The sequence below is a fragment of the Triticum urartu genome, chromosome 5, assembly GCF_003073215.2.
Source record: "Triticum urartu cultivar G1812 chromosome 5, Tu2.1, whole genome shotgun sequence".
NCBI classification, from domain to species: Eukaryota; Viridiplantae; Streptophyta; class Magnoliopsida; order Poales; family Poaceae; genus Triticum; species Triticum urartu.
In genome coordinates, this window is record NC_053026.1 from 657,192,522 (window position 1) to 657,206,589 (window position 14,068).

At 46.2% G+C, this 14,068-nt stretch overlaps 1 protein-coding gene across 1 annotated transcript; it reads right to left on the reverse strand.

Moving 5' to 3' along the window:
• Positions 1-10,298: 10,298 nt before the first annotated feature.
• LOC125511668 (beta-amylase) lies at positions 10,299-13,762 on the reverse strand. Its single transcript, XM_048677092.1, has 7 exons — positions 13,619-13,762; positions 13,006-13,404; positions 12,570-12,734; positions 11,507-11,770; positions 11,089-11,298; positions 10,768-11,007; positions 10,299-10,659 (listed from the first exon to the last, which is right to left on the reverse strand). The coding sequence occupies exons 1-7, from the start codon at positions 13,670-13,672 to the stop codon at positions 10,414-10,416; spliced, it is 1,578 nt and encodes a 525-aa protein (XP_048533049.1). The 5' UTR covers positions 13,673-13,762; the 3' UTR covers positions 10,299-10,413.
• Between the last annotated feature and the right edge of the window lie 306 nt (positions 13,763-14,068).

Consider the following 14,068-nt stretch of genomic DNA (forward strand, 5'->3'; position numbering starts at 1 on the left):
GACGAGCTCTTCGCCACCTCCATAAACGAGAAACATATCCTTGGTCCTTTTCAGGTACTTCAGAATGTTTTTGACCGCTGTCCAGTGTTCCTTGCCGGGATTACTTTGGTACCTACCTACCAAACTTACGGCAAGATTTATATCAGGTCTGGTACACAGCATGGCATACATAATAGACCCTATGGCCGAGGCATAGGGGATGACACTCATCTCTTCTATATCTTCTGCCGTGGTCGGGCATTGAGCCGTGCTCAATCGCACACCTTGCAATACAGGCAAGAACCCCTTCTTGGACTGATCCATATTGAACTTCTTCAATATCTTGTCAAGGTACGTACTTTGTGAAAGACCGATGAGGCGTCTCGATCTATCTCTATAGATCTTGATGCCTAATATATAAGCAGCTTCTCCAAGGTCCTTCATTGAAAAACACTTGTTCAAGTAGGCCTTTATGTTTTCCAAGAATTCTATATCATTTCCCATCAACAGTATGTCATCCACATACAATATGAGAAATGCTACAGAGCTCCCACTCACTTTCTTGTAAACGCAGGCTTCTCCATAAGTCTGCATAAACCCAAACGCTTTGATCATCTCATCAAAGCGAATGTTCCAACTCCGAGATGCTTGCACCAGCTCATAGATTGAGCGTTGGAGCTTGCACACCTTGTTAGCATTCTTAGGATCGACAAAACCTTCCGGCTGCATCATATACAATTCTTCCTTAAGAAAGCCGTTAAGGAAAGCCGTTTTGACGTCCATTTGCCATATCTCATAATCATAGAATGCGGAAATTGCTAACATGATTCGGACGGACTTCAGCTTCGCTACGGGTGAGAAAGTCTCATCGTAGTCAACCCCTTGAACTTGTCGATAACCCTTAGCGACAAGTCGAGCCTTATAGATGGTCACATTACCATCCGCGTATGTCTTCTTCTTAAAGATCCATTTATTTTCTATGGCTCGCCAATCTTCGGGAAAGTCAGTCAAACTCCTTACTTCGTTTTCATACATGGATCCTATCTCGGATTTCATGGCTTCCGGCCATTTGTCGGAATCTGGGCCCGCCATCGCTTCCTCATAGTTCGAAGGTTCACCGTTGCCTAACAACATGATTTCCAAGACAAGGTTGCCGTACCACTCTACTGCGGAACGTGTCCTTGTGGACCTACGAAGTTCAGTAGGAGCTTGATCTGAAGTATCTTGATCATCATCATTAACTTCCTCTCTAATCGGTGCAGGCACCATAGGAACATTTTCCTGAGCTGCGCTACTCTCTGCTTCAAGAGGCAGTACTTCATCAAGCTCTACTTTCCTCCCACTTACTTCTTTCGAGAGAAACTCCTTCTCTAGAAAGGATCCATTCTTGGCAACGATGATCTTGCCTTCGGATCTGAGGTAGAAGGTATACCCAATGGTTTCCTTAGGGTATCCTATGAAGACGCATTTTTCCGACTTGGGTTTGAGCTTTTCAGGTTGAAGTTTCTTGACATAAGCATCGCATCCCCAAACTTTTAGAAACAACAGCTTAGGTTTCTTCCCAAACCATAATTCATACGGTGTCGTCTCAACGGATTTCGATGGAGCCCTATTTGAAGTGAATGTGGCAGTCTCTAAAGCATAGCCCCAAAATGAGAGCGGTAGATCGGTAAGAGACATCATAGATCGCACCATATCCAATAGAGTGCGATTACGATGTTCGGACACACCGTTACGCTGAGGTGTTTCAGGCGGCGTGAGTTGTGAAACGATTTCACATTTCCTTAAGTGTGTGCCAAATTCGTGACTTAAATATTCTCCCCCACGATCTGATCGTAAGAACTTTATTTTTCTGTCACGTTGATTCTCAACCTCACTCTGAAATTCCTTGAACTTTTCGAAGGTCTCAGACTTATGTTTCATTAAGTAGACATACCCATATCTACTCAAGTCATCAGTGAGAGTGAGAACATAACGATAGCCACTGCGAGCATCAACACTCATTGGACCGCACACATCAGTATGTATAATTTCCAATAAGTTGGTTGCTCGCTCCATTGTTCCGGAGAACGGAGTCTTGGTCATTTTATCCATGAGGCATGGTTCACACGTGTCAAATGATTCGTAATCAAGAGACTCTAAAAGTCCATCTGCATGGAGCTTCTTCATGCGTTTGACACCTATGTGACCAAGGCGGCAGTGTCACAAGTATGTGGGACTATCATTATCAACTTTACATCTTTTGGTATTCACACTATGGACATGTGTAACATTATGCTCGAGATTCATTAAGAATAAACCATTCACCAGCGGGGCATGACTATAAAACATATCTCTCATATAAATAGAACAATCATTATTCTCGGATTTAAATGAGTAGCCATCTCGAATTAAACGAGATCCTGATACAATGTTCATGCTCAAAGCTGGAACTAAATAACAATTATTGAGGTTTAAAACTAATCCCGTAGGTAAATGTAGAGGTAGCGTGTCGTCGGCGATCACATCGACCTTGGAACCATTCCCGACGCGCATCGTCACCTCGTCCTTCGCCAGTCTCCGCTTATTCCACAGCTCCTGCTTTGAGTTACAAATATGAGCAACCGCACCGGTATCAAATACCCAGGAGCTACTACGAGTACTGGTAAGGTACACATCAATTACATGTATATCACATATACCTTTGGTGTTGCCGGCCTTCTTGTCCGCTAAGTATTTTGGGCAGTTCCGCTTCCAGTGACCACTTCCCTTGCAATAAAAGCACTCAGTCTCAGGCTTGGGTCCATTCTTTGACTTCTTCCTGGCAACTGATTTACCGGGCGCGGCAACTTCTTTGCCATCCTTCTTGAAGTTCTTCTTACCCTTGCCTTTCTTGAACTTAGTGGTTTTATTCACCATCAACACTTGATGTTCCTTTTTGATCTCCACGTCTGCTGATTTCAGCATTGAATATACCTCGGGAATGGTCTTTTCCATCCCCTGCATATTGAAGTTCATCACAAAGCTCTTGTAGCTTGGTGGAAGCGATTGAAGGATTCCGTCAATGACCGCGTCATCCGGGAGATTAACTCCCAGCTGAGTCAAGCGGTTGTGCAACCCAGACATCTTGAGTATGTGTTCACTGACAGAGCTATTTTCCTCCATCTTACAACTGAAGAACTTGTCGGAGACTTCATATCTCTCGACCCGGGCATGAGCTTGGAAAACCATTTTCAGCTCCTCGAACATCTCATATGCTCTGTGTTGCTCAAAACGCTTTTGGAGCCCCGGTTCTAAGCTGTAAAGCATGCCGCACTGAACGAGGGAGTAATCATCAGCACGTGACTGATAAGCGTTCATAACGTCTTGATTTGCTGGGAATGGTGCTTCACCTAGCGGTGCTTTTAGGACATAATCTTTCTTGGCAGCTATTGGGATGATCCTCAGGTTCCGGACCCAGTCCGTATAGTTGCTGCCATCATCTTTCAGTTTGGTTTTCTCTAGGAACGCGTTGAAGTTGAGGACAACATTAGCATGGGCCATTTGATCTACAAGACATATTGTAAAGATTTTAGACTAAGTTCATGATAATTAAGTTCATCTAATCAAATTATTCAATGAACTCCCACTTAGACAAACATCCCTCTAGTCATCTAAGTGAAACATGATCCGAGTCAACTAGGCCGTGTCCGATCATCACGTGAGACGGACTAGTCATCATCGGTGAACATCTCCATGTTGATCGTATCTTCTATACGACTCATGCTCGACCTTTCGGTCCTCCGTGTTCCGAGGCCATGTCTGTACATGCTAGGCTCGTCAAGTCAACCTAAGTGTATTGCGTGTGTAAATCTGGCTTACACCCGTTGTATTCGAACGTTAGAATCTATCACACCCGATCATCACGTGGTGCTTCGAAACAACGAACCTTCGCAACGGTGCACAGTTAGGGGGAACACTTTCTTGAAATTAATTCGAGGGATCATCTTATTTAAGCTACCGTCGTTCTAAGAAAATAAGATGTAAAACATGATAATCATCACATGCAATCAAATAGTGACATGATATGGCTAATATCATTTCGCTCCTTTTGATCTCCATCTTCGGGGCGCCATGATCATCGTCGTCACCGGCATGACACCATGATCTCCATCATCATGATCTCCATCATCGTGTCTTCATGAAGTTGTCACATCAACTATTACTTCTACTACTATGGCTAACGCTTTAGCAATAAAGTAAAGTAATTACATGACGTTTATGTTGACATGCAGGTCATAAATAAATTAAGACAACTCCTATGGCTCCTGCCGGTTGTCATACTCATCGACATGCAAGTCGTGATTCCTATTACAAGAACATGATCATCTCATACATCACATATATCATTCATCACAACTTTTAGCCATATCACATCACAAAGCACTTGCTGCAAAAACAAGTTAGACGTCCTCTAATTATTGTTGCAAGTTTTTACGTGGCTGCTATAGGTTTCTAGCAAGAACGTTTCTTACCTACGCCAAAACCACAAAGTGAATTGCCAATTTATATTTACCCTTCATAAGGACCCTATTCATCGAATCCGATCCGACTAAAGTGGGAGAGACAGACACCCGCTAGCCACCTTATGCAACTAGTGCATGTCAGTCGGTGGAACCGGTCTCACGTAAGCGTACGTGTAAGGTTGATCCAGGCCGCTTCATCCCACAATACCGCCGAATCAAGATAAGACTAGTAACGGCAAGATAATTGGCAATATCGACGCCCACAACTATTTTGTGTTCTACTCGTGCATAGAAACTACGCATAGACCTAGCTCATGATGCCACTGTTGGGGATCGTAGCAGAAATTAAAAAAATTCTACGCATCACCAAGATCAATCTATGGAGTATTCTAGCAGCAAGGGAATCGGAGTGCATCTACATACCCTTGTAGATCGTGAGCGGAAGCGTTCAAGTGAACGGGGATGATGGAGTCGTACTCGCCGTGATCCAAATCACCGATGACCAAGTGCCGAACGGACAGCACCTCCACGTTCAACACACGTACGGTTGGGAAGACGTCTCCTCCTTCTTGATCCAGCAAGGGGGAAGGAGAGGTTGATGAAGATCCAGCAGCACGACGGCGTGGTGGTGGATGCAGCAGGATCCCGGCAGGGCTTCGCCAAGCACAAGCGGGGAGGAGAGGTGTTACGGAGGGAGAGGGAGGCGCCAAGAGCAAGGTGTGGCTGCCCTCCCTCCCTTCCACTATATATAGGGGCTAGGGGGGCGCATGCCCCCTTGGAGATCCCATCTAAAAGGGGGGGGGTCTGGGGGCAACGGCCCCCTTAGGGTTTCCAACCAGGGGGACGCATGCCCCCTTGGGGGGCAACGGCCCCCTAGGGTTTCTAACCCTAGGCGCCTTGGGCCCTTGGGTGGGGTGCACCAGCCCATCAGGGGCTGGTTCCCACGCCACTTCAGCCCATGGGGCCCTCCGGGATAGGTGGCCCCATCCGGTGGACCCCCGGGACCCTTTCGGTGGTCCCGGTACAATACCGGTAACCCCCGAAACCTTCCCGCTGGCCGAAACTGGACTTCCTATATATAAATCTTTACCTCCGGACCATTCCGGAACTCCTCGTGACGTCCGGGATCTCATCTGGGACTACGAACAACTTTCGGATTACTGCATACTAATATCTCTACAACCCTAGCGTCACCGAACCTTAAGTGTCTAGACCCTACGGGTTCGGGAGACACGCAGACATGACCGAGACGCCTCTCCGGTCAATAACCAACAGCAAGATCTGGATACCCATGTTGGCTCCCACATGCTCCTCGATGAACTCATCGGATGAACCACGATGTCGAGGACTTAATCAATCCCGTATTCAATTCCCTTTTTCAATCGGTACGTTACTTGCCCGAGACTCGATCGTCGGTATCCCAATACCTCGTTCAATCTCATTACCGGCAAGTCACTTTACTCGTTCCGTAATGCATGATCCCGTGATCAACCACTTGGTCACATTGAGCTCATTATGATGATGCATTACTGAGTGGGCCCAGAGATACCTCTCCGTCATACGGAGTGACAAATCCCAGTCTCGATTCATGCCAACCCAACAGACACTTTCGGAGATACCCGTAGTGTACCTTTATAGTCACCCAGTTACGTTGTGACGTTTGGCACACCCAAAGCACTTCTACGGTATCCGGGAGTTGCACAATCTCATGGTCTAAGGAAGTGATACTTGACATTCGGAAAAGCTATAGCAAACAAACTACACGATCTTTGAGCTATGCTTAGGATTGGGTCTTGTCCATCACATCATTCTCCTAATGATGTGATCCCGTTATCAATGACATCCAATGTCCATAGTCAGGAAACCATGACTATCTTTTGATCAACGAGCTAGTCAACTAGAGGCTCACTAGGGACGTGTTGTGGTCTATGTATTCACACATGTATTACGATTTCCGGATAACACAATTATAGCATGAATAATAGACAATTATCATGAATAAGGAAATATAATAATCATTTTATTATTGCCTCTAGGGCATATTTCCAACATGTGGCTCATGCCCCTTATGCATGCGTTGGAATGAGTCGGTTGACCATCTCTTCTTCAAATGTCGTTTCACCATTCGCCTATGGGGCTTGGTCAAGGCGTGGCTACAACTCATTCACGTTGACACCTCCACTTGGCCCCTGAGGCATTCCACCTTTGACTGGTGGCTTGGGTTGACAGATGCTTTCGTCCCGAACCAGAAGGCCATGGCCTCGCTCACCATGCTCACTACATGGACAATCTGGAACGGGTGAAACGCCCGTGTATTCCGCAACATGGCCGCTCTGCCTACGGTTCTTCTCGACAACATCAAAAGGGAGGCATCATTTTGGGTCGCCGCCGGAGCTAAGAAACTAGGGTCCATCATGCCGGGAGAGTGATTCTTCCGGGGACCGATAAACTCCTACGAGCCATCACTCTCAACCCAAAACGAGGAGCAGAATTAATAATGCTACATTCACGGATGTTTTTTTTTTGCGGGGAGCATTAATTCATTCACAGATGATTACGGGGAGGTTCAGGTGGGTGGGGCCCCTCCCTCCCCCTTAACTCAATAACCATTTGCCAAGTCATAATGACCCTGTAAAACCCTCATAATCATCCGTGAATGTAGCATTACTCGAGCAAAACAAACGGCCAGCCCGTAAACCCATAGGAAACGTATCCGTCAACTGCGAGGCGCTTGTGGTGACTATGTGAAATCTTAAGATGTTATGCCGACTCAGTCTTTTGAGATGCTTATAGGGATATGGTGTGCGTTCATAAGGGCAGATGTATGCTCGTGTATGTGAGGGACTTTGATTGTACTGTGCCACAAAAAAACTAGGAGCAGAACAACCGGCCAGCCCTTAAACTCGGAAAATTCCTATACGCATAGCAGCTCACGACACCTCGATAAAAAAAGGAGTTGTACAGTATATATGAGGACAATTTTTCTTATACATGAACATTGCTTTATGTCGCATTTCCATACCATGACCATCCTGGCTTGAAATAAGTGAATGCTTTCTCACATATGGAAATATATTTTTATGATTCGTCACCAAATTGTATTCCTGATACATGAGCATTATTCGTATAGGTGAACTTTTTTTTTTTTGCAACACATACGTTTAAAATTTAAAACCATTTTCCAGACTAAATATAATTATGGAGATTTACTTTCGACATTTGCTCCAACAGTTCCCGCTTAAGGCCGTCATATCGAAACTCCCCGTCAACCGTATTCCACATTCATTGCAAAGAAAGGTATATAAGAAAAAATATTTGAAGTTCATAAAACTGTTTATGAAGTCATTAACCTTTTTTATACATATTAACATTTTGTTCACGAATACATAAACATCCCTAGCGAGCTATGTAAATATTCGTTTTTGACGTCATGCACATTTATTTTAAAACACACTACACTTGTTCCCAGTACACAAAAACTTTTTGTTATAAATCTATTTATAATAATATTTTAACACGTTGAAGATAAAAAATACATACTATAAAAGTATGTCCTAATGGGCTGTGCCATAGTTAAAGGACCCGGTCGGATATGGGCGTTTTTTATAGTATATGCCGTGGTGTTTAATTCCTATCATGTGAGGAACTGTTACGAAAAAGGGTTTCTCCTTGCTTTGTATTACAAAGCAACCATCGATACATCCAACGATAGGTGTTGGGGCCGCAGCACAAACAAGCCCAAAGAAAAACAGAGAAAAAAGAAAGAGAAAGAAATGCCAACAATGGCAGATCAACGAAACGAAGACGACCGGCGACCGCTGCACCCTCCGGAGAAGTACAACCACGCTCCCGGCACTATGAAGCGCCGCGTACCAAGCAACACCTTCAAGAAGGAGGCGACGACGACGCCGTTGTTGCCCGGATTAGTCCTAGGGTTTCCCCCGGTACGGAGGGGGGGAGGGGCAGTGGGGGGAGAGTGTACCCGACGCCCTTCAGGGAGGTCCGACGGCACCCACAGGCATCGCCGCGTTGGGGCCGGACGAGCCGCCAAAGATTTCTCCCAACCCAAACCCCCACCACCACCCCAGACGAATCATAGTGCACCGCCCATCACGCCGCCCACCAACATGTGCCACCACGGACACCGAATCAACTTCGTCGTCTCCCTGAGGTCACCAACACAACCTGGAGGACGGAAGAAGAGATAGTGGCCTCAAGGGCATCTGCAATATCGCCGACGTGAGAGGACAACCACCAATGCCGCCGCGGAGCCGGCCGGACGCACGGACAAGAGGCCTGCCAGGCGCCGAGGCCCGGCCAGACCCAAAAGGGTCCGGACAGCCCCTACCGTCACGCTGCAGCTCGCCGGCCGACGAAGCCGCCACCTCCCGCAGACCACCGCCTCCTCGCCACCAACCAGGGAGCAACGTCGCCGCGCACCCAGTCGCCGGCCCACCCTAGCCCAGATGGAGCCCGAAAGGGCCCAGATCTGGGCCGCGCGGTGCCGCCGGCCACCAGTACCGCCACGCCGCCACGCGGCCAATGACCGCGCCGCCGCACCAAGGACCTCGAAGCCCGCCGGAATCCCGCCGCCGTGCCACACCGCAGCCGGCCAAGCTGCACCACCGCCATTGGGAGGCCCCTGCGCCCCCCCCCCCCCCCCCCCCCCCCATGAGCAAGCGGGGAAGGGACGGCCCGCCGCGCCAGCGCCGCGAGGGCAAGGCCCGGCGGACCCAGCTGGCGGCGGCGGGGAGGGAGAGGGGCGGGGAGGGAGCCGGAGGAGAGGGAGCGGCAGGGGCCCGCCCATCGCCCGCGCGAGGGGGGGGGAGGGGGGCGAGCGGGCGGACGGGAACGCGGGGGATGGAACCCTAGCCTAGGTCGCGGGAGATGGAACCCTAGCCTAGGTCGCGGGAGAGATTCGATTCAGTGGGAGAACTCCCTCCATGCGAGGAACTGTTGCAAAGTGAGGATTTTTTTTTTAACCCCTTGGGAAGGCGATCTACCCATCATCGACCATCCAAAACCTTGTTGACTACATCAACAAACCATTCGAACTTGACTGAGCGGTGTATTGCGATGCTTTGGTACGTACCAAATCATGTATTGTTACCAAAAGAAATTTCAATTCCCAACCAGCATCCATTGGCACGTGACCCATATTTTCAAACGTCGACTCTAGCCGGGTATTAGCCCAGGTAAATTGGTGTCCAGAAATATCTCAGGTAGATCCAAATTGTCAATGGCAATGCTGAATAAGAAAGAACTGTCAAACTAATTATTTTATCGTTGCTGAAACCATAGGATGTTGAATTCCCCACCCATGAACAATGAATATAGAATTTCTTTAGCAGGATTGACCGATTCACCAAGAAAAGATAGTTTATGATCGTCTTGAGTAGCTTCGTAAACTGCGACCAAACTACATACAAAATTTACGGCTTGATTACGAAGATGAAACTTTTTTCTAAAACTCTTGATCCAAAATGGTCAAAAAATCCAACGAAGTAGATTGGACACTTAGTAGTTTACCACGTAACATTAGTCAAAGCCATGCGAGTGGTAATCGTGAACATGCAATCCAAAATGATGGACCTATATACAATCGCTAAATGAGCACAAAATAGTTTGTTCATTCACTCATATGCACACAATGGAGGTATGTAAGGTCTGATGTACTACAGCTCATTGGAAAAGCATCCTCTTGATGACTAATCCAATATTGATGAGTAATCCTCATGATGTACTGTAGCACCACATCTTATTTATCCTCATCGGCTTATTTCTAGGGCACGGTTAATTCTCACAAAGAGAAGATTAACCCTTCCAGCACTGAGATTTTTCTTCCAGAACACGCACAAGTGATGTGCTTTATTTATTGTTATTAATAAGGCAGAGAAAGGTTTCTCTGTCACACACAACATAAAAGGTACTGTAGATCATAAAGGTTTCATTACACGGTGGCAGGGAGCTCCCCACCCATGCTACCAGTGGGGTCTTGAACCTCCCCACCCATGCCACCACTGGGGCCTTCAACATCCCCACCGATGCCACCGAGGCCTTGAACTGGCAGGTCGGTGTGCTCTTCAAAGGGGAATGGATCCAGTTTTGGCTGCGCTGCTTGTAGGATCATTTCAATCGTCAGTTCTGGCCCTGATCTTTGCAAAGGCGCCACTGGATCAACACATGGGTCATGAGGCTGAAAAGAATCAAATTGCATTATTGTAATAGGCCGGTGCAAATCAACAAATTAATGATTCCTCTGTTTAATTTTTGACATGCATGAACAAGGGGTTGTGGCACTAACCAGGTTGGCATGCATTCTGTCAACAAAGGTCTTGAAATTGACATAGTTTTGTCCCTCCACCAACTGATTCGACAGCCGGAGGTAGGTGAATCCAAACAGCTTGTGCTCAGGAGGGCCGCTCTTGTTGATGCCATGAGGCCTTGCATTCCTGAGTATGGTGTTGTAAGCAGTTGGATCATATCGAGGAAGTGCATTTTCGCATGCCATATTTAGGCCCTCTCTCCATCCAGCACTCAACACCTGAGAATTTCGACGACAAGTACGTTAGATGTGTCTATCAGAGATGTCTAAGCGTAAACTCTGGAGGCACAAGCTACCTACCTGTTGGACTAGTTCTTCCGGTGCGCTCATGGCCTGTGAGCTTTGCTCCGAGTCCCTCATCTCGGCGCAAGTGAAGTTAAGACTAGCACGGTGCCTTTTGAGCATGCGTGCTATGGGTCTGTAGCCATCTCTATCATGTAAGTTGTAGTACCCAGCTGTGATCTCGGCTGCATGGCTTGGAACCTTGTACCACCAGTGAATGCCAGAGATCTGCAACCAAACATTTGGCCATGTCTCATTTACATTCTAGATTAAGAAATGCAAGTTCATTTAGCCTAGAGTGTTAGAATGAATTTGTGTACTTTTTGTTGTTGTTGTTGTTGTTTATCATACACTACTTCTCAACTGAATCATGGTTTCTCAAATCCTATCTAGTACTATTGTAAGAAACTGAGATATTTAGGATGATGGTACTTACTTTGATTGCCAGTTGCACTCTGTGTCCCAAGAAGACCTTGTTTGCTTCGTCCAAGATCTTGTCACCGTGCTTGATCAGGTTATTGGAGTACCATGCAAGGAAAAACCTCCCCTGCTCAGTGAGATATGTTCCGTTGTCCACGAAGAATCGAGTTCTCTGGGGAGCGTCATTGTACTGTCCGGCATCGCGAGGAAATTCCCACTCAGGATGGCCAACCATCGCTGCTGCTGCTTTGAAGTCTGCTTGCAGGTACTTATCATAGCACTGCGGATTTTTTTTTAATTTGTACTATTAGTTAAAACAGTTAAATGGAGTCCTTTTGTCTTTAATGGTGATGGTATAGATTATTTTACTTTTTTTAATTATTTCATGTCATCTATTTTTAGATGGCCTTGTCTTTGCTTATGATACTTGTCTCTCGGCCTTCCTAAACTTGGATTTAGGTGCACCTCCCCCCCCCCCCCCCCCCCCCCCTATCTGTGCCATCTGCCTTGCATCAAGGTATGCACTAGCTCACTAATCTCACCATATAGATACTTCTTTTTGTTTCTTCCAAAAAGCAATATATGAACTTGAAATATTGCGGGTCAATGAAAAATTGGGACTACAATTAATGTGCAGAAAACCATTTTGGATTTTTTGGGTGTAGCTTATATATATGAAATTAGTCTTTTCCCCAAGACAGTTATCATTTGAAGTATTTAATTATGTTGCACAAACGAATCCTATTTTTTTCTCATATTGTAGTTCATATGTGTCAAGTTTGTATGATGTCTTATTTAGGAGAAATAAAAAAGTGAAAATTGGGATCGGGGTATGGGGTAGGAGAACTGATGAAGTCAGGTCTAGCCATGCCTTGTTCTGATCTGAAATTGCCATTTTATCCTTGCGTTTTTTATGAGAATCCCTTTTCATTTCGGTGTTGGTTTGCTGAGAAAACTTTTCCAATGTAGATCGTCACTTGCACAATAATAAACCGCCTTTGGTCATCACATGTTACATGCAAAAGTATATTAGTCGGAACAAAAGAGGAAATATTTTTATTTGAAAAAAAAACACTTACGATGAATTCTCCGATGCCTGGGAATGACCATCCATGGCTCTGAGGATAGGATGGGTACCTCAACTCTCCAGCCGGGCCAAGTCCGACTTCAATGTCTACAATAACACCGGCATCCAAGAACTCTTTCATGTTGTCCCTGAAGCTTGCCATGTAATCAGTATACATCTGTCACAGCCAGAAAGAAGAATCAAAGCTTTCTACCATCAGCACATTGTACCTATCAAAATCACAACTACTTGTTCTTCCTGTGATTAGGCCCTAGATTCTTTTCACTCTTGATATATATTTCGTTTCTTTTGATATATATTTTTGGCACCATTTGGCCTTTTGCTTGTATTTGCATTCATCTTGAAATTTTCTCTCTAAATACACAAAACAACACACATTTGAATGAAAAAAAAAGCACGAGAGAGCTAGAGTGGTGGTTTATATTAACCTGGACGGCAGATCTTCCATGGAAGAGAGGCTGGTCATCAACTCCAAGGGTGAGGTACTCAATGTTCCTAGTCCCGTGCTGGTCGGTGTAGAAAATGTCCGGATCACTCGCACCGACATTCCGCACCCACTGCGGGATCGGGATGTTGACGACATCACCGACGTTGCCACCACACTGGTGGAATGACATGATGGCCTTTAGCTTCAGTCCAGCCTCATGCACCAGCTGGAACAACTGCTTGTAGGCGGACCAGTCGTACGCCCTGGGGCCCTTGCCCTCCACCAAGCCCCACCAGACGTCTACCATGACACCATCCACACCGGCCTCTACCAGCCTCTTCAGTTGCTCCCTGAGCTCGTCACCCTTCTCGAACCTGTTGTTCACGCTCACGGCGTCCAGCTATTTATTTCCACAACGAAAACGAAGTCAAGGTTAGTACAAATAAATTACTCATTTTGAGGCCTCAAATCTTGTTGACCTCACCCTTTGAACTAGAGTGTTTAAGAATAACGGTATTATATGTACAACATTGCATGTGTGAATTAGATCCTTGAAATGGTTGTAGTGCATGGTGCTTAGAGAATAGAGATTGAGTTGAATGGATGGTGCTTACAGGGAGCATGACGTAGACTTGGACATAGTTGCCTTGTTGCACGCTCGCTTCCATTGTGGCTGCTGGCTGTGGATGATCCTCTACAACAAATAGTTTGTTGGATATGGCAGTAAGCTTAGTTAAGGGGTCTATTTATACTATGAAAAAGATGTATCCGCCCATAGCAAGGCCAGTGAACCAAGGGTGAGCTTTTCCAGTCAGATATGTCAGAAAAAAGCTTGTCCAGTCAGAAAAGGCGCTTTGTGAACTGATTTTGGTTTTGTTCACCATACACAGCCAAGCTTAAAGGGTAGAAATCATCGGTTTGCAGCCTTATACCATACGCGGCTGATGCAGATCTGATTGGGAGAGAGAAAGGATCCTTATCTATATAGCTAACTTGGGACCCAATCCACGTCTCAGCCGAACTCTGTAATCTAGCCAACCGGCACCTTATATCAACACGCACGC